Raw genomic sequence first — 21,613 nt, 5'->3', positions numbered from 1 at the left:
TGACCCTCCGAGGAGCAGCCCACCTAGACCCAGACCCAACCTCCCCTCCCCCCCCTTCCCCATAACCCTGCATTCCTCACAGCTAATCCACCTAGAATGCACATCCCAGGAGACAATTTAGCATGACCAATCCACCTGACCTGCACTAGGAAGAAACTGGAGCACCTGAAGGAGACCCACGCAGATACGGGGAGAATATGCAAACTCCACACAGTCGTCCGAGGGTGGAATCGAACCTGGGTCCCTGGCGCTGTGAGGCAGCAGTGCTAACCACTGAGCCACCACCATAAGTTTGGTGTTTGGAAAGACTTGTCCATCCAAGGTCCCTGATGATCGTCCAATGGAGATTGCACCTACTCAGGAATTAATCTTTGCAATTTTAACTTTGAATCCAAAAGCTCAACCCATCCTGGGAATTTTTCCCTTACAGAAAGAATTAGGAATTGTTTTGAACAGGTTAGTTTGCAAACTTCCTCCCTACTCCTTTGTTTTGAGCTGGAACTGGAGTGTAAGTTGCAAGGTTCTCAAAATGACCCAATTCTGAAACCAAAATTTCCCCTCAAAATTATAGAGACATGATCATCTCAGCCATGTGTGAATGTGAGTGGAAGTACAGATGATGGCGGAAACGTCAGTTATGGAAGTATTGAGATGGCACTGCGTGTGGGCTGTTCCTTTTTCTCATTTAATGCTGCCCCCTTTCTCACCTCCAGATATAAACGAGTGTGAAATGATCAGCGGAGTTTGTGGTGAAGCTCTCTGTGAGAATGTGGATGGCACATTCCTTTGCATCTGTCCAGATGATGTCCAGGAATTTGACCCAATGACCGGGGAGTGCCACTCCCCTGAGCCTCCAGGTATGGCAAGAAAAATCCCTGAGGTCCATTCAAACAGTGTAACCTTATCTTCTTTGTGCTATAATCCTTGGGATATAGAATGGGTAAATGCAAGAAGGAACATTTGGAAGGGATTTCTTTCTTGGACCTGGGTTCCACATGTTAACACCTAGCTCAGATTCTAATATATAGTTTCACAGCACTTAATAATATCTGAAATATTGTTATGGATAGATACCTCGGGGTTGGTTTGAAAGTCTAGCGGACGGAATTTAGTTCTGTTGTTGTTGGCGCTGAACCATCTTTTGCAGTAACAGCAAGCTATTCTAGAATATACACATTTCTGAAGTATGCCTTTGAGAGTGACAACAGTATCACTTTGCATTAATTTGAAGGGTATTGCTAACCTTTCTCACACAGCAAAGCTCTTGTTTCACTGCAGCAGTGGAAAAGCTTCAGATTCTGCTCCCTTTCCAACCCAGATGACATTCCGAAATGAATAGTCCATTCTTGCAAGTTTAATCTCTGTCGGCTGATAAGGATTTGGCATTCTTTAAGGATTTCAAATGTTACGTCAGAGCTTCCATCTTCCTGTCCCTCTCCCCCAACTGTGAATGGCACATGACATTCTCTGTAAACTTACTGCCTGTCAAAATCCCCTTTTGCATCATTTCAAGTAAATTAGGAGCAGGTAGACTCTGTTGATCTGTGGGACGGATTTCTGTGACGTCCTGTCAAGTCAACAGGGAACATATCCCCGTTAATATTGGCTGCTCCATGGCTGTTTAATGTTGGCTGGGGTTGGGTGGTTAATTGGCTAAAGACAAGGCTTCTCCCCCTCCCCATGGGGAGGAGGCCCTGCCTAAATGAGCTACTAGCTAATCTGATTGGCTGGCGACTCCATAGTCCCAGCTGCGGCAGGTCAACACGGTGGCTACTGCAGCCAGACCTTTGGGGCAGGGGGCGGGGTTAAATGAGGGAAGTCCCAGCAGGCCATAGGGTTGCCCTCACATTGGAGATGGTGGTTTAACTTGAGGGTCACCATGCTTCAGTGCGAGGTTAAGAAAGTGACCTCAGCCAGTGCAGGAATTGAACCTGCGCTGTTCGCATCACTCTGTATTGCAAATCAACCATCCAGTCAACTGAGCTAACTGACCCCTGAGGAGCAAATGGAGGCTGGGCATTTGGGAGGTCTGGGCTATCAATGGGACCTGGTTGGCAGAGCCCAGTAAGGAGGCTAGTTTTGAGAGGTACAGGGGATGGATGAGCTAACAGATGCATCACTGTGTGGTTTGGGTGGGTGGTGGGTGTTGCCTCTGCTGAACAAAGGAGACCTCTGAAGGGCGTACTTAGAGTTTCTGCCCTCTTGCCCTACACACTGTCCTCGCAGCTAAAGCTGGTAGGCTATCCCCCTTGCTGTGGGTAAAACAACAGTCAGAATAAAGAGGTACTTGAGTTCACTGGCCCCTTAAAGGCCTGAGAGAGGGCACAAAGTCTCCACCTCCCCCTTCAGAGAATGGGAGACATGCGGGAGGCAGCTGGAAGGACACAAACTCCATTTCACAAACCTACCTCACCTTCAGATCCACTGGTGGGACCGGGTAAAATTACACTCGTGGCTTTGTCAAATCAATCCTGCTGAAACCTCTGGTTAAATTAAAGTGACATATCGAAGAGAGACTACTCATTTAAAGCTCATATAGTAATGGAGAAAGATTGAGTGGTTCGGATTCCAGTCCTTCCTTGAGTAAACCTAGCCTGGATTGAATTTCACTCAGTTAGATTCCACCACAGTGATTGAATCTACATGGTACAGGTGCTCCAACTAATCCCCCTAAATAAGTCGAGAATCAAAGGCAGTATTAGGGGCAGGGCTGCGGATTTAAATTTCAGCCCCCGATAATTTGTGCGATGTCTGCTATGAATACTCAGATATTGTGTTACATGAGTTGCACATTTCACTGAAGAAATCGAGACATTCTCTGTGCCGAGTATTCCAAACACATTCCAATGTTTGACATCTGAGTGCAGCTCCTACATGTGCTGTAATTGTTTGGTGGAAAGTTGCGACTGTGTCTTTTTCAAAGCACCTGTGGCTATGATGGAAGTTTGCCCAGTCAGAACAGACCCAGATATTGCAAAAAAAAACACCAGCATTATCCATAGACGGAGAATGTTATTATGATCCTAGCTGATGTAAATACCGGACAAGTCCGATCCCAGACAGGAACCTGGCTTGATAGATCAATTTTTAATTTGTCGCTAAGATTTTAGCACACCATGCTGCAGATAACAAAAAAGAATCAGAAGCTTATTATTAACAAAAGGAATGAAGGTAAAATAGGATAAACCCAAACCATCTACTTATAATAGAGGTGCGAAGGTTTTTAAACAGACTGTAAAAGTATAATATCAACATTTCCCAAAACGCTGAGAAGTAATAGAATGGCTTTTGTATATTACTGAAAACCTATGACTGGTACAGTGTCTGAAACATCACTCACTATAATACTCTTACCATAGTGTCTGTACCTAACTCGACAATAGATTTAAGTCACTTTTGAATGGAACTACAAATATCTTCTTGGAGCTATAGTGTGCTTGAGCTTTACTGTACAAAGTTAAAAATTTCACAACACCAGGTTATCGTCCAACAATTTATTTGGAAGCACTAGCTTTGGGAATGCTGCTCCTTCATCAGCTTTACTGTACTTTGCATTAAGTAACTCTCTTCAGAGTTTTATCCTAACACGTCTGGTATGGAACTAACATTAACTCTTCATTCCAAGTAAGTCACTCCACTATAGGTCCTTCCCTTCTCAGGAGCATGGTTTACACCGCCATCCTGTTTCAATGACTTCACTGGTCTGACCCAAAACTCAAAGTTAAAATTAAACACCCATAACTTAGAGAAAAAAGGTGTTTGTGTTTCCCTTAAACTTAAAAAAACTCTGCCAATTTTCTAAACTCAAACTTGTTCAGGGGTAAAATCCCACTAACATACAAAAAAAACCCTTTATTCTAAAGCTAGTGTTCAAACGCTGTTTTAGAAGAAGATGCAATGTTTACGGAAATGTTTACGATATAATCTGTAGACACACAAAAAAATCCAGTGGTTACAATTCAAAGTCAAAATCCTAAACATACAATAAATAACACTGAAATGTATAAAGCACACCATTTACAGGAACTGCAGTGAGGTTTTAATTGTTGATGAGACAACCATTTACATCTACTCTGCCTAACTCAGGGTACTGTACTTGCAGTTTATAATTCAGGGCTTGATTTTCAGTGTGGAAACTGAAAATCACAATGGAACAAGCAGCATCTGTGGAGACAGAGAGAAAGCTAATGTTTCGAGTCGGGATGACTCTTCATCAGAGATCTGTCTCCAGAGATAGTGTGATTTCCAGCGATTTAGTTTTCAGTACAGATTCCAGCACCTGCAGTGATTTGCTCCTTCATTGATGCTTAGAACCTTCTAACAGCACAGTTGGTGTCAAAACACCCCAAGGACTGCAAATGTCTCACCACCACTTTCTCAGGACAATTGGGGAACGGTCAGTAAATGCTTCTGTGCCCACCATGCCCATATCCCATGAACAGGTTAAAGAAAAAGACGTCAGCATCATCGCAGTTTTATGCTCACCATTCACAAAGTGGGCTTTTCGGCTTTGCTACAGCTTTCTCTGAGACATGTCACTTTCTCGCTGGAGTTCCTTTGCAAGTATTTTCTTCCAGATGTCATACCTGAGATTACTGAGGCTACATTTTCATTAAAAAAACAAACTGAATCGCCAAATATCATCTCGAAACATTAATAGCAATCCAATGGAATGAGAAGGGATTTAACTCATTTGATGGCTTTAAGCAATGATACTGGCATAGACTCTTCGTTATTTAGAGCTGTTTCTTTAATCTTGCGTTGGATTTGAAAGATTCCTCTGAGTGAAGGAGTTTCTCATTGTAATCCCAAATGGCTGACACCTTGAGGCAATTCTAGACTCTGTAGCTAAGGGCAACAATCGCATAGCTTTATCTTACTTAGCACTTAGAAATTCAAAAACTTCAATGGGATCACTTCATGTTTATCTCAACTGCAATAAATGTGGGCCCAATCCATTCACCTTTCCTTGTGAGACACTCTGATGCTGACTTTTTCTTTGAACACAAGCTCTGATTGAGTCTTCCCTTTCGATCTTCATGATCTTAAACTGAGCAAATAAACTGGGCGATGCTGTTTATCATCTTGTCTGATCGGATTGTAAAACCCTGCTCTGTAGTTGATATTACTCTGTGGGGTTGGCAGTCACAGCTTTGATGAGATTTGCTGATGGTCATTTTACATTCTGGTTTATGTCTCCCCAGAGCAGTGTACATGCCAACCCGCTAGATTGAAAAAAAGCTGACACATACCCAAAAAAAGCTGACAGCTTGAAAAACAATGTAGAACTGAACCAAAAAATCCCCGGATAAACACCAACACTGAAGCCACTACTTAAAGTGATTGAATAAGTGAAATTCCTTCCTATTCCATTGGATTTTTATGAATATTTTGAGATCATATTCGGCAATTCAATTTTTTGTTGAATGGAAAATTAAGCCCAGTAGTCTTGGGTATGAAATATATAGTTATATATTTCACAGGTTCATGTCTCACAGTGAGACATGAACCAGTCTCAGATAAACCTGCAGCAAAGCTCATTGTGATGGTGTAGAGTTCATTTCTTGTCTGGAAGTCTGCTCTCCCCATAAGTATTTGATTCTGGCCTCTTTTCCTTAAGGTGAGTTTTCCACATAGTTCAGCATGTTCTAACTTCTATCCCAATGAATGAATCCCCCCTGTTAGCTGCCTGTGTCTTAGCAGAATGTGTCTGTGACCTCCTAGTATAAAGGGCGGGCATGTTAAGAGCTCACCTGGACAGCGAGCTGTTTGCCAATTGAGGTGGTAAAAGGGGGACCCAGAGGAGCTGTCCACCATCTTTGGCAATGTTCATCTCCAACTACCCAGTCACTTTAGCCACTGGTTCTGTGGATGGCTCCAACCATCAAAACTGATGGTGGACAGCCCATTATTTCAAATTTCCAAACCTGATCTGATCTTCTTCCAAGCTAAAGTTTTCTTTCTTTCTTTGTGTTTACCCCACTCCGTGGACCAGAATCAATAACTCTCAGTGCACAGAGATGGGAATGTCACTCAACCAGGGGACATGGAGCTCAATCTGAAGGCCCATTGTCTATCTCCCACTGTCAGTTGAGGTCTTTAGCTGGCCATTTAAGGATTAACTCAGTACCAAGCGAACCTGTCACTGGAACAAGACCATGAGCCAGTAGAGCAGAATGAAATTGATTTGCATGATGTTGTGGGTATCACAGAGACATGGATGCAAGGGGATCTAAATATTCAAGGATACACATCCTACCAAAAGGACAGGCAGAGAGGGTGGGGTTGCCGTGTTAGTAAGAAATGAAATTAAATCAACAGCAAGAAGTGGTATTGAATTGGAAGGTGTAGAATCTGTATTGGTAGAATTACAGAGTCATACAGTCAGAGTCATACAGCACGGAAGCAGACCTTTAGTCCAACCAGTGCACACCAACCGCATTCCCAAACTAAACTACAGCCAACTGCCTGCACTTGGCCCATATCCCTCCAAAGAGTTCCTATTCATGAACTTATCCAAATGTCTTCCAAACATTGTAACTTGAGGAAGCGCTGAGGAAAACAATCCATGATAGGAGTTGTGTCAAGGCCTCCTGGCAGTAGACAGGGTGTGACCAGCAGCTAAATTAGGAGATAGATAAGGCACCACTACAATAACCATGGGGGACTTCAACATGCAGGTGGACTGGGAAAACCAGGTTGGTGGTGAATGATAAAATAGGGCTGAGTCAGCATGGCTTCATCAAGGGGAGGTCATGACAAATCTGTTAAAATTCTTTAAGGAAATAATGAGCAACTTAGACAAAGAAGAGCCATCTTTGATCTGTTTGGATTTCCAAAAGGCCTTTGACAAGGTGCAGCACAGGAGAATGCTGAATAAGACCAGCCCATAGTGTTAGGGACAAGGCACTGGCATGATTGAATGACGAAGCATATCTTATTGTGTTATGGTGATGGAGGGGAAGAGGTTAACCAGTGTGGGCAGCCTGTCAGATGGGGTTTAGGGGGTTTACTGGACAGAGAATCTCTTGACCAAAGGCAGTCAGTGCCTGATTGAGGATTTAGGGCAGGGAGTTGACCAGTGAGAGGCATCTCCTCTGCTCTGGCTTTCGAACCCCTTGCCCGCCCCCATAACTTCTAATTATAATTCATCCTACCCACTCTTCCCCCACCCCCTAGTACACACACACTCACTCACAGTCACACAGATGCACGCACTCATGACACAGACACAGGGACATGCACACGCACACACACATATACATACAGTTATACAGAGATATACACAGGTATATACAGACACACACACACACACTGACACAATGCTTATTGATCCTGAGCGCCCCTCCAACAGCTGCCCTAACCTCCAATTTATTAGATTAGATTAGATTAGACTTACAGTGTGGAAAAAGGCCCTTCGGCCCAACAAGTCCACACCGACCCGCCGAAGCGCAACCCACCCATACCCCTACATTTACCCCATTACCTAACAATACGGGCAATTTAGCATGGCCAATTCACCTGACCCACACATCTTTGGACTGTCGGAGAAAACCGGAGCACCCGGAGGAAACCCACGCAGACAAGGGGAGAACGTGCAAACTCCACACAGTCTGTCGCCAGAGTCAGGAATTGAACCCGGGTCTCAGGCGCTGAGGCAGCAGTGCTAACCACTGTGCCACCGTGCCGCCCACTATTGTTGCCGGTCTCTGATTGTTTAGTGACTCTCACAAGGTGGGACATCTGCAACATTCACACCAGCCTCAACCCCAGTCCCATCCCCGGCCGGGTCCTAATTCCAGACGAAGGCCCACTGGTACCTCCCTCCCTGCTGCATTTGATTTTGTGGGTTTTGCCTGAAGGAATCAGTGCCCATCTCTCAGCAGCTCCCCCTGCCAGCTGGCAAGAACCACTCCTCCCCAACAACTGCATTGAGCAAGGCTCAAGATTTAAGACTGGCTCAATGAATAATGTGAATCAAATATATCTCTGGCCTTCATGTTGAGTCTGTATTATTTAAGTTCTGCTGGATGTTGTATATTGTTACATAACCATGTTTCTTCTGTGGATACTAAAGATCCCAGGCTTCATTTTAAAGAAGGACTCTGGAGTAATCTCTCAATTAAAAACATGAACAAACAGATTACAGAGGAACCTCGATTATCCAAATGTCAGATTTTCCGAACAAGGTGCCGATGCTTGCCTAAGCTGTGTTATCCGGCATTCGAATCTCCAAACATTTGATTATCCGAACAAAATACTCCCCGCCCATGTTGTTTGGATAACCGAGGTTCCTCTGTATCTGGTTGTTGCTACGTTGCTGTTTGTGGGAGCTCGCTGTGCCAAAACCGCCAGTGCATTCCCTGCATTACAGTTGTAATGACACTTCAACCAAGCCTCATTCGCTATGAGGCACTTTCAGATGGTGCTGTATGAATGCAAGCCTTTCTTTCCTGGGAAAGTTGAGGAATGGCAGGTAACCCTGCAGGTTGTTAGAGCTGTCTGATGTTCCCCTTTTTCGAAAGGTCACCTTTCCTTTCCGGGATCATGAAGAATCTCGTTTGGCACCCTCTAAGCGTGTGGGTTAGTTATTTTCCCAATTCCATTCTTGGATGTGCATGGGAGAGCTGTGAGGGGGGTGAATGGGGTACTGGAGCACATTACTGGAGCACGTTTGCTTGGCAAGTACAGCAGAGCGCTAGCCAACTTTCTGAACCTAGTTTACTCCTGCTGAGAGTCATTAGGAGTCAGTGCTCTGACTTTACATTGACATTCACAGGCAGGTCAACAGGTGCCCAGACTTTGGAAGTTTCAGTCAGCACTTGCCCATAGTTCTGCTGCACACCTTTGAGCTGGTTTCACTCTCTTTGCTTTCAGAGAGCTCTGCAGTCAAAGTGACAAATAGCGATGTCGCAAAATCTCCTATTCCCATTCGGTGAGAAATTGTGTCGAGTTGTCAACGCCAGTGATGTGGCGGTCTGTTTTAATCAATATGTCGCAAAGAATTGCAGGTTTTAAAACTATGCCAATTGCAAAACCCACCGATGAGAGATTCCACAAAGTCTGGTTTAATTAATGAAAGAAGTTGGCTGAAAGTTACTGCACAATAACGTGCTCTGCAGTCCTCCTTTACTTCCTCTGAGTATGACAGCAGCACATTATAAAGTGAAATAAGTCATTCCTGCAACACAGCAATTTATTGGTAATAACATTCCTAGAAGGGACAGAATAGGAAAAACAGGGATCTTTCCATACTAAGCTAACTGCCATTTTTATTTACTGGAATCAAATTTTTATTTGCCTATGGGTGATAGTAATCTCGCTATTGCAGAGGTAGACAGACAGACGGCAGAGTCTCCCGGATGAATCAGCAGAGGTTTGAGGATTGGTGCAGTTGTCTTGTTCTGCCTTTCAGTAGAAACCTCTTTTGTCCAGTGGGTTCAGAGAGTGATTTGGGACTTTTCTGTCATCTCTGGAGTTAGATTGCGCTGAGTCAGTTAATGATGGCATGGAGCAGGAATGCTGGATTCAGGAGAGCTCAGTTATAGCGTGGAGAAAATCGTTCGGGGTTCCCATTCCTGGTCACTGTCCAGCTGTCTCTGTTTGAAAAGGACTTGGCAAACTGGCCTTCAAGCTTTGTTTGACTGTGTTGCATTAGAAAACAAAACATTTTAATAAATGAATATGTAAGGGAGTTTTTGATTGAATGCCTGACCTAAAGCAATTACTAGAGCCAATAGGAATGTTAGGCTTCAGCGTTTGAAAGAAGAAAAACAGAAAGGAGCAGTGTTGTTCTATTGCCCAGTAGAAGATATGGCAGCATAGTGGTAACATCACTGGGGTAGTAATCCCAATTGTGGGACATGGGGTCAAAACCAAATGCTGAAGGAATTGAAGTTCATTTAATGAATATGGCTATATAATGATTGGCACTAAAAGCCCACTTGACTCACAAATGCCCTTTAGAGAAGGAAATCTGCCATTCTTACCTAGTCTGGTCTATTCCAGACCCTCAGCAATGTGGTTGATGCTTAACTGCCCTAGGTAAGAATATTGGAATCAAGTAACAAATACTGGTCTTGCCCAAAACACTCCAATCTGTGAAAGAATACATTTTTTAAAAGATGCGAAATCATCAATCCTTGAACCTCTGAACTGCAGTCATAGTGATCTACTCTACAATGACTGCCTGAGGAGCGGTTGGGATCAGCTTTAACAGTGATTTTACAATGGGCATATGGATAACTGTGTGAAATAGAAAGATTTCAGGGCACTGGCTGAAGGGATTACTTGGGTAGGTCTTTCAAAGAACCAGCACAGCCAGGATGGGCCAAATAACCTGCTTTTCTTCCTCGTGAGTCCACCACAGAGTTGCAGCATGCCACAAGCACTGTACAATCAGAGGTGTATGACAATTCCTTCATGTTGCCATAACCACAGAGGTTCTGCCCATCAGTGACTGGTAATGATGGCTGGAATTCAGGGTTGAGGGCACCTTTTGTGTTTGTACTGCCCACCCCAGGCTACCTGTGCAGTTGGGGCCAGAACGTTTGGCTCGGCTTTGATTTCCTCTTTGCCCAGGGCTCTTTTTGTGGAAGCAGCAGTTTTGGGGGCCCCATCTCCCCATATCATGTGGGCATTCCTCCCACTGCCCGTGGATGAGGCACATTTCTGACCGGGCAATGTGGGCCCAGAAGACCAAATGAAGACGTGCCTATAGAATATGGCATCAGACTCACCGAGCGTCAGGTCCTCAGAGGGCACCCATCCCAAGTAACCCTAAGTGAAAACCAATATGAGTTTGTGGCCTAACCCTGTCTTAGGCCTCAGCAAGTAAATATGCCTGTTCACTTGTTGTTGAGCAGAAGCCTTGAGGTGACACTCGAAATGGTCTGTCCACGTTGTTTTAACCCTCACGCCCCACCCCCAAAAGCCCCCTCCCCACACTGCTAGATTTGGCTATTACCATAGTCAGTTATTTGAGTCAGCCCAATGCTCGCAATCTTTGAGAGATTCCCCTTCTGGCCTGAATAGTTTCAGTCCTGCACTGCTTAGAATGATCTGCATAAATACTACACCGTAAAATGTGTGAACAGCGTTCTGCTGATGTGAATACAAATGTATATAGAGGAAAATGGCTTTAAAGGAGGAAGCACATAATGTATTTGCTGAATCCAATAGAAGAGAATTTGCAGTAATTAGATACAGAGAAACATGAAGGATATAAATGATGTGTTGTCAACATGGCAGCTTTTAAATAATTTCATTGAAATGTTCAGAATAGTTCCATTTCCTCAAATCATATACACGAGCAATTGCAGGACACTTGTTGATATTCAGGATCATCCACTGTTCTGTTGATTTGGAAAGTGTTGCTGAATTCAGTGGAGACTTCAGATGAACAGGACAGCCACAGGCTAAGGGTTTCTGGGAATATGGGGCACTCTGAACTGTATTCACCTCAAAGCTTAACCAACTGTTGTGCTTTCTTTCTCCAGCGGAAGGGAAAAAGGAATGTTACTACAATCTCAATGATGTCCACTTCTGTGACAATGTCCTGGCTTCCAACGTCACCAAACAAGAATGTTGCTGCACACTGGGAGCTGGCTGGGGTGACAACTGTGAAGTGTTTCCATGCCCAATGTTTGGCACTCGTAAGTTTGCTCCTGGAGAAAGGACCGGCTGTAATGTTTTTGCCGTGCATTTGATAGGGAAAACGGTTAGATAGCAGAGCGTTAAAAACTTTGAATGCTGCTTGCTAACTGAGAGTTCTTTATATGTTTGACAAGAAACTGTATTCACCCTCCAAATGAAAAGGAGGTCTTTTCTCTGTGTGACCAGTCCATGAAGCTGAGTATGTTTGAGGGACAGGATTCAATAATAAAGTCCCCACCTGTTCACCCTCCATTGACCTGACCCTGTGCTGGAGTGAGCTTGATTTGGAGATGCCGGTGTTGGACTGGGGTGTACAAAGTTAAAAATCACACAACACCAAGTTATAGTCCAACAGGTTTAATTGGAAGCACACTAGCTTTCGGAGCGATGCTCCTTCATCAAGTGATAGTGGAGGGCTCGATTGTAACACAGAATTCTGTGTTAGGATTGAGCCCTCCACTATCACCTGATGAAGGAGCGTTGCTCCGAAAGCTAGTGTGCTTCCAATTAAACCTGTTGGACTATAACTTGGTGTTGTGTGATTTTTAACTTTGGAGTGAGATGGTCTCATCACATAAAATGAGGTTGGATTACATGTGTCACTTAGTGTGGCATATATTCCTTTTGGGGGGGCTGTGGGTCTTTCAAAAGGTGTGGTGCTGGAAAAGCACAGCAGGTCAGGGAGCATCCAAGGGGCAGGAGAGTCAACGATTCGGGCATAAGCCCTTCAGTCTGATCCTCGGATGCTGCCTGACCTGCTGTGCTTTTCCAGCGCTATACTTTTTGACTCTGATCTCCAGCATCTGCAGTCCTCACTTTCCCCTGTGGGTCTGTCTGCCTGTCACAGTGCTGCTTGGCTTGACTCGCTCAGCCATTGAAAAAAGATAGAGTATGTCCTTTGTGTCCCAGGGACTTACAAGGCAAGCAGGAGTTAAGGTTGTTTCCAGGGACAGCATCACTCGACAAGACAGCATGTTAGGTGGCTTCTTTCCTCCAGTGACAACATAAGAACTAGGAGCAGGAGTAGACCATCGGGTCTGCTGAGCCTGCTCCGCTATTCAATAAAATCATGGCTAATCTTTCCATGGACTCAGCTCCACTTCCCACCTTGTTGTTGGGATTGAGTAAAGCTAGCGCTGACCCAAGACTAAATTGCATAGAAAGGACAAAGGCCCACATATTGCTTGGGGCACATATTTATTATATGGTTCTGGGCAGGGTTTTGCAACACAGGTTGACCCTCTAATTACTTCATGCTACTTTGTTTTATCATATTCCTGTGAAGGACCTTGGGATGTTTCATTAGATTAAAATTGCTAAATAAATATATGCTTTTGTAGATTATTGCACAGTCATTGTGTGTGGAGCATGTAGTTTTGGAGAATAAGAAGAGGGTAAAGTGAATGTTGTCAAATGTCTGAGCCAGTTATGATTGCACTTGTAACTGATTGGCCATCCAGTGCAGATCATAAAGATCTCCTTCATCAATTCTGATGAAGGGTCATACAGGCTTGAAATGTTAACTCTGTGTCTCTCTCCACAAGTGCTGCCAGATCTGTTGCATTTCTCCAGCATTTGCTCTTTTTGTTTTGCCTTCATGGATTTGGATTGCTTACATATGAGAACATTCTCTTCCATCAACCCTCAGTTTTATTCTGATGCAACTTCTCTATTTTATTCTGTAGCTGAATTCGCTGCCATGTGCCCTGAGGGCAAGGGCTTCATTCCTAATGGAGACTCAGCCTATGGAATCAGTGGACAAAACTACAAAGGTCAGAATCGAACCATTCATTTTCAATAACACATCCTGCGTGACATCAAGGAAGCAATGTGGTGGTGTTCCAGCTGTAGTCAGCCATGTTTCCAGTTGAAAACGTGATAGAAACTGAAGTGAGGTGCCTGGGTAAGATTGTTTGGTTTGGCACTCTCAAGAAATTATGCTTTTCAAAGTGGTCCATGCCACACAGATAACCCCAATTTTGAATGCACCAGGGCATACAGCCAGTCTAACACAAGGTGTCATTTTGCTACTAGTTTGCAGGATTTCCCCTCCAGTCCCATGTTCTGATCATCCTATTCCTTCAATGCCACAGAATCTTACCCCGTTAGCAACAGAGTCGTAGCCCCCGTTAACAACAGAATCTTATTTCGCTCTTACCTGTCTACAGTTGGGAGAACAGGTGATGAGTAATTACCTAAAAGCTGGTGGAATGTCAAGTCTGACCCTATTCAGGAACATTCCCTTCAAGAATGAGTGAGAACACACTAATCAAGATGTTCTCTGCCTGGCATAAATTGTGAATTGACTGATCTGTCTGCAAACTGTATTTGTGCTTCCAGTGCTGAAAAACCGGTCACTGCATTGACGTACTCAAATTCACAGATCAGCAAAAAGATTTGAGACTTCGGTCACTGTCTTGGACATTGAATGTGATCATGTTCCAATTTTCCATTTAACTGAAAAGACTTATTCTCTGTAAACTCCTGTTATGTATTTGTTGTTGCAAGGGGCAGCACATTTGCCCATGTTTAAAGTATGAAAATGGCAAAGTGAACAGAGAATGATAAAACCCAGACCATGTCAGTCTAGACAGAGCTGCTTTAACACTTCACTGACGACAGGAATGAACCGTGTTTCAGTCTGTTCGAACACCCACTCTTTGGCTCAAATGGAATCCAACCTGTCTCAAAAAATAAGTCAGCTTCTGAAAAAAGCGCAGTTGCGTATGTGGAGGAATTGACAACTCTGCTTTAGTGCTTTAATATATTTTTAGATGTGTCAGCAAAGCTTTGTTATTCATGTGCAAATCTTTGTGCATGTACAATTGCAGTTTTTGGCAACAGTCCGTTGCTGGTTGGTACAACAGCTGCAATTCTGCACTTGTCATATATTTCCAACTGACTTGCAGTTGAACTTATTTGACAGTAGAAACCACGATTGATTTGCCTGGTCTGGACAGAGGTAGAGGACAGAGTAGAAATGCTAAAAGCCACACTCCTTATTCAGCAAGGTCATACTACTCAACTTTGACCCCCAAGGTGATCCTCCTACCATGTACCATCATTAAGACCATCCCTTACCATCTCTGTAATACCACCCACTCTGACCCTGCCAAGCCCACCTGCTGCTGAAACCTTTATTCCAGTTTTTACCAACTTGTATATTTGACTATTCCCGAGCGCACTAGGCCTACCTCCTCCATTAGCTGAACCTTGCTGCCCATGCCTCACTTGCACCAAGACCTGATCACTTTACTCCTGTGCTCCCTGACCTACAAATTCTCACCATTAATTTCAAATTCCTCCACCCCTCACCTGCATCTCTGTGTTGTCTTCCAGCCTGACGACTCTCTGAGGTGCCAGTATTGTTTGAACTTTGGCTCTTGATTATCCCTGATGTTACCCATCAGTGTGGGCTGTACCTTCAGGTGGATTGTCCTGAAGCTTTGGAATTCCCTCCCTATATCCTCCCAACATGCCGCCTCACTCATCTCCTTTCAATCACACTTCCTTGCTTGAGGTTTGGACCATCTCCTGTAATCTTACCTTATATGCTTTGCTGTCACATCTGGCTCAATGACACACTGCTGAAACTGCCTTGAGATGTTTATTGCTTTAAAGTCACCACATAAATGTAAATTGTTGTCAGCACAGAGCTCACAGAACTTTGCACTTTGTTGGATATATTAAGTTGGAGTTTCTGTCTTACCAATCTCAGCAGTACTGCTGGGATCGAGAAACTGAATTCAGGGCTAATTTGTACAGGGGGCAAAGGGGGTGAATCACGAATGGTTCAGCCACCCTATTATTCACCTTTCATTTCCATTGAAGTCCATGGGAATTAAAATTGGTCGAGATCTATAACGTGCAGGCATTTTAAAACCCATGCTCCATGATCACCCAAAGTCAAATGCTTGAACATTTCGACTGGAAGGCTGAAAGGAGGGGGCTATCCCCAGGCCATTTGTCTCTCGGCACCTGTCTCCAAATTTCATTGTTGAAAGCCCGGAATCGGACCAGCTGCACAACATGTTTGGTCTGTGGAGACTGGCAACAGAGACGGGAGTAACTACATTTAGCTGGGATTATCATGTTCTATCCTAATACTTCTGTGTAAGTGTGACTTTAACATTTGGGTTAACTTCAGTGGGCAAAATATAGCCTACACTCACTGTTTGTTCTAAGATGCGTTATAATTCTGTTGCCACAATGCAAGCAAATTACTCTATCTTGTTAAACGAAGCAGAGGGGCAGGTTAAACAGGATGTGTTAGTGCCTTTACTGGTCCCTATAATTATCAATCACTGACATTCTCAATAGTTACCCACCTCTGCCGGTTTCTAATGTTATCATTCTTTACCAATCGCTACAGCGAGCAGTCATTGCCTCTCCCTATACATACCACTTCCTGTCCTAATAGTCATCAGTCTCTTCCCGTCCCAGTAGCAACTAGTCTCTTCCTAAGCCTGTGTGTGTGTAATAGTGATCAGTCTAACCCTGCTGTCTTAACATTTTTCTTTTCTGTTGCTCATGGAAACCTGTCATTTTGAACTTTGGTGAGCTATGAGTTATCTGACAAGGGAAAGAATGCATCAGGTCATTCGTTGTTACTTTCCACATGTGCTTAAAGGAAACACAAGACCTCTTCCCAAAAGATATTTCTGCTGCAGGTAACCATTATCACTCAAGGTTCTCAGTCTTCTGCCAGCACCACCAGGTTTTTCCCATTAGCAATGGCTCGAGAATCTGTGTTGTACTTGGGGGCAATTTGTACAACAGCTGGGATGATGTCCCTTTGAGGTTTCAAATGATCTCCTCTCAGTCACTGGCAATCTATAACTTGCTCTGTAGACCACGATATCAGATTGCTGCCATAATTACCAATCTGTGTATCTACTTGTCACTATGCTTAGCTTAGTTGGCTGGATGGCTGGGTTGTGATGTCAGCAGCGCAGATTCAACACTGGCTGAGGTCAGCATGAAGGTCACGCTTTCTCAGGCATGCTGGCCCTCAGGTTAAAATCACCACTAGTCGTCTCCGTCCAATGAGAGAGAAGCCCTGTGGGCCTCTGGACACATTTACACTTCCTGCAGAGTTGACCTATCACTAGATTTACCAATGCCACTCAGAACCAAAGACCTAGGCATTTTTTTTATTTCCTGAAAGAGTTTGCATGCGTTTTTAAATGAAGCTGATTTTGTTGAGAGGATTGCAGCTAAGAACTCAATCAAAAACAAAACTGCTGCTCATCTCTCTGGTGTCAGCTTCCAACATTTGTCATTTGTCTTTCCGTATCTCCTTTAAAAGCAATCACAGAGTCAACTTCCTTAATTGTGGGAGGCGAGTCCATGTTTTAGCAACTCTCTATGGACAGTGACTCAGAGAAATGGTAGCATAATGATTATGCAAGTGGACGAGTAATCTGAAAACTAATCCCACTGTGGTAACTGGGAAATTTGAATTCAATTAAATAAATAAATCCAAAATTTAAAAAAGCTAGGATCAATAAACGGTAAAGGTGAAACAACTAGGTTTTTGGAAAAGCCCATCTCATTTGGTCGTGTATTTACGAAAGGGAATCTTGTGGCCTCATTCAGTCTGCCCTACGTGTGTCTCTGGAACCGCAACAAAATGGTTAACTCTTAGCTGCCCTCTGAAATGGCACAGTAAGTCATTCAGTCATCAAGAAGGTGGTAGTGACCTACCGCAATGTTCTCATGAACAGTTAGGAAGGGCCAGGAGTTGGTCTTGCCAGAGTTGCCAACACCTCACATTTTTTGCTTTGCTGTTGACGTTAATCCTCTTTGTGCATCAACTCATCAAACTAATGGAAATGTTTGTCATCATTTACTTCACTAAAGCCTTTCAAATGATTTCAGATGTTCTACTAATTCTCCTCTTAATCTTCTGAGCTGTAATAATGAGGGTAACCTTACAGAGGTTTATTAAATCATGAGAGGTATAGGTAAGGTGAATGGCAGATTTTTTTTTTCCCCGAGGGTCAGGGATTTCAAGACAAGGGGGCATATTTTTAAGGTGAAAGGAGAAAGATTTTAAAAAGACATGAGGGACAACCTTTTTGCATAGAGAGTTGTTTGCGTGTGGAACGCATTTTCAGAGGAAGAGCTGTATGTGGATAGAGTCACAATGTCTAAAAGATGTTTAGATAAGTGCATACAGAAGAAATATTAGGAGGCAGTTGGGACTAGTTTAGTTTGGGATTATGGTCAGCATGGACTGGTTGGACCGAAGGGTCTGTTTCTGTTCTGTATGACTCTATAACTCTATTAAGTGTGTCAGTTGTTAATTTGAAAGACTATGCACTCTTGTGCTTCAAAGGCTATTGTAGTTAAATGTTTATCAATTGTGTTTGATTATGTGCATGTGGAGGATATTAATATGGATTTCACTTGAGCGCACATAAATAAAACTAATTGAAACTGTGGCATGATTGAATTAGGAGGTGCTTGCAATATCTCACTTTGTAAATAAATGTGAGACTGAGTAACTATTGGCTCCAATTACATCTTCCATTAACTAACTTTCTGAAATCAAACAACATAAATAAAGACTGAAAGTGCTGGAGAAACGCAGAGGTCTGGCAGTATCTATAGAGAGAGAAACAGATTTGAGTCCAATTTTAAACTTCTCCAAAACTTCTGAATAATGGACTCAAAATATTATCTCTTTCCTCCTTTCTCCACAGATGCTGCCAGATGTGCTGCATCCCTCTGGCACTTTCTGTTTTTATTTCATATTTTTAGCATCTGCTGTACTTTGCTTTTATATAACATCTGTGTTGTATGGAACTGATGTTGGCTGCAGTACCAGTGCCAAGGCAAGTGATGGCTGATTGTGAGGGAATGTTTCAGAATGCATTACATTCTAGTTTGATTAAAGTCAGATGTTATCTTGCGGTCAGTTTATTACATTAAAAAAACATACTTTTTTTGTTCACAGATGCTGATGAATGTGTTTTATTTGGACAAGAGATCTGTAAGGATGGCTTTTGCCTGAACACACAGCCCAGCTTTGAATGTTACTGCAGACAAGGCTTGTATTATGATCCAGTCAAACTGCAATGTCTTGGTAAGTTTACTTCATAGCAACATTAAAAATTAAGCACAAATGTGGCCCATGTTATGCTTAGGTCACCAATTAATGAAAGAGCGACGGATCAAGGAGAAGGATGAAGGAAATGGGATTTTTATAAAGAATGGAAGTGTTAAAGATAACAAAGGCTTTGAGGGATATGTAGAGAAAGCAGGATATTGTGTTCTCATACAGGATAAGCCATGATTATATTGAATGGCAGAGCAGGTTTGAAGGGCTGAATAGCCTATTCTTGCTCTTCATTTTGATGTTTCTAAGAAGTTAGAGTAGACGTATATACTTAGAATGCACACTGATATTGAACAGTTAAAATGGAATGGATACTCTGCCCTTGCCAGCCTGAAATCTCTTACATAGTCAGTTCCTCAGGGAAGTGAAGCACTTTCTTCAGAGGTGGGGAGTTCATTTACTCATGCAGATTCAAACCCTATTACATCAGCTTTGTTTCCTGAAACCCTTCCCCAGTCTTTCTCCCTTTCTGCTGTAGAACTCACCACTGCCATTTCTCTTTGCCTCACTCTCTGACTCTCGGTTCGCTGTCTCTCCCATTCCCATGCTAGACTCTCGATTAGCATAGTCCTCGGGCCTAACTATTGACCTCTGGATTGCCTGACTTTCTGGTCAATCTCTTGCTGATTTTCCCAGCAGTTTTGCTGAGGCTGTTGGCCAGTGTAAATGGCACTCTCCCTAACTTCTGTAACATTTGCCTGATTATTTTAATAAGATAATGTTACTTTCACCATAATTTGAGAAATGAGTCACTTCCAAGACCCAAATACACATCAGAGACATTTATGGCATTGATAATGTACAATTTTGAGCTGTGTACAAAGTAACAATCAAGAGTTAAACATAGTAGTGGACACAATTTATTTATTCTTTACTGCTATTGTGAAGCCTTGACTGTAACTGTTCAGAGGCACAATAGTGAAAGAACACAGTCAATAGCATGGAAAGCTGGAAGTACACATCACAGTTATAAAGAGGTGACAGAAATGGATGTTTTCGGGGGTGGTAAGAGGCTATTGGATTTAGAGTGGAATTTCTTTGAGATCTAGTGAGAGTTTTATTTGCTTCTTTCATCTGTAAGCACCAAGTCAGCCTTGTGTTAAACTCCAGGCCTGCGTAGTTTTCTCCCAATCCCAATGGCAGTGGTCAAAGTAGGGCACAGCTGATTGGTAGCATTTGCCCAGTGTCTCGATTGGGAGCCCTAACACTCTGCTACTTGACAGGGTGAGTGCCATCGACAATTTAGTGTTAGTCTTGCTCTGTGCTCAACCCTCAGGTCCACATTTTGTGAGGTTTCTATCAGTTTAGGAGGCATTGGCCTTGTGATGGTATCGCCAGACTATGAATCCAGAGACCCAAGCAGTGCTCTGGGGACCCCGGTTCAAATCTCACCATGGCAGATAGTGGGATTCAATTTTTAAAAAAATTAAGAGTCTAATGATGACCATGAAACTGTTGCCTATGGATTCGCTAATGTCTTTTAGGGAAGGAAACTGCCAACTTTACCTCATTTGGCCTACATGTGACTTCAGACCCACAGCAATGTGGCTAACTCTTAACTGCCCTCTGGGCAATTAGGAATGGGCACTAAATGCTGGCCTAGCCAGAAGTGCCTTCAGTCCATGAATTTTTTTTTTAAAAAGAGTTATTCCTTGTTCAGCAAACAGAACTGATATATTATTGCACCTCCTGAAAAGTTAAATAAATGGACAGCTCTCTCACTGCTGTGAGTAACAAAGATCGTCCATGTGAGATCACATCAGGGAATGATCACATCACACTCTACAATTGTCACTTAAATCTATGAACGTGTTTACTGATTCATTGCCCCTTCATGAATGGCAAAGGTGGCATTTATTGCTTAGTCCTAAATGAAGTGTTTGTCTTATACTCTCCTCCCGAGGTCTCTCTCAGTTCCTGCACTCCCATGAGAGCTGAGCCACATAGATGGATGGACTCTCCCTACCCTTCCTCCCAGGTTCAGGAGATAATTGACGCAAAGCTGTCACCATGCTGTGCTTTTCCTCTAGAGCCAGACTGTAACATATAAACAATATTCTTTACACCAGATATCGACGAATGCCAGGATGTAGCGAGTTGCATAAATGGGCAGTGCCTTAACACTGAAGGTTCGTACAACTGTTTCTGCACCCTCCCGATGGTCCTGGATGCTTCAGGGAAACGCTGCACGCAGCCCTTAGATTCTGACGGTATGTTCCCACTGTTGCTATGGAAACTTTACATGGCGAAAGGCTTGAATAAAATACAGCTTATAGGGATGAGGCTCACAGTGCATTGGGGCTGCATTTCTATGGGGTTCTCCAGATCATCCTTTTAGAATGACCACCAGACATCTGTGGAAACCCTGACGAAATAGTGGAAATTATGGCCCAGAATTTTCAATGTCAGACAGTGATGGTAACGCTGTTGAGTATCAAGGGGAATTGGTTAGATTCTGGCAGCGTCTGTGGAGAGAAACGAAGGAAATTGTTTCAAGTCTGAGAATCACAGAATCCCCACGGTGTGGAAACACGCCCTTCAGCCCGACAAGTTCACACTGACCCTCCAAAGAGTAAACCACCCAGACCCATTCCCCTACATTTAACCCCTGACTAATGCACCCAACCTACACCTCACTGAATAGTGTGGACAATTTAGCATGGCCAATTCACCTAACCTGTATATCTTTGGATTGTGGGAGGTTACTAGACCACCCAGACACGGAGAGAATGTGCAAACTCCACATGGACAGTTGTCTGAGGTTGGAATTGAACCCAGGTCGCTGGTGCTGTGAGGCAGCAGTGCTAACCATTGAGCCACTGAGCCACCAAGTCC

The 21,613-nt window shown here is 43.4% G+C and overlaps 1 protein-coding gene across 5 annotated transcripts in view; it reads left to right on the top strand.

Moving 5' to 3' along the window:
* Positions 1-21,613, top strand: part of ltbp1 (latent transforming growth factor beta binding protein 1) — a 371,964-nt gene that overhangs the window by 284,929 nt on the left and 65,422 nt on the right. For all 5 annotated transcript variants that reach the window (XM_060831324.1, XM_060831322.1, XM_060831326.1 and 2 more), the window contains 5 exons: positions 714-857; positions 11,499-11,654; positions 13,341-13,427; positions 18,617-18,745; positions 20,848-20,988. In XM_060831324.1, the coding sequence (XP_060687307.1) occupies positions 714-857; positions 11,499-11,654; positions 13,341-13,427; positions 18,617-18,745; positions 20,848-20,988 (657 nt within the window). The remainder of the gene's footprint in view (positions 1-713; positions 858-11,498; positions 11,655-13,340; positions 13,428-18,616; positions 18,746-20,847; positions 20,989-21,613) is intronic.

The sequence above is a fragment of the Hemiscyllium ocellatum genome, chromosome 10 (genome assembly GCF_020745735.1).
Source record: "Hemiscyllium ocellatum isolate sHemOce1 chromosome 10, sHemOce1.pat.X.cur, whole genome shotgun sequence".
Classification (NCBI taxonomy): domain Eukaryota; kingdom Metazoa; phylum Chordata; class Chondrichthyes; order Orectolobiformes; family Hemiscylliidae; genus Hemiscyllium; species Hemiscyllium ocellatum.
Note: the sequence above shows the minus strand (reverse complement) of the source record. Positions and strands in the feature narration are given on the sequence as shown.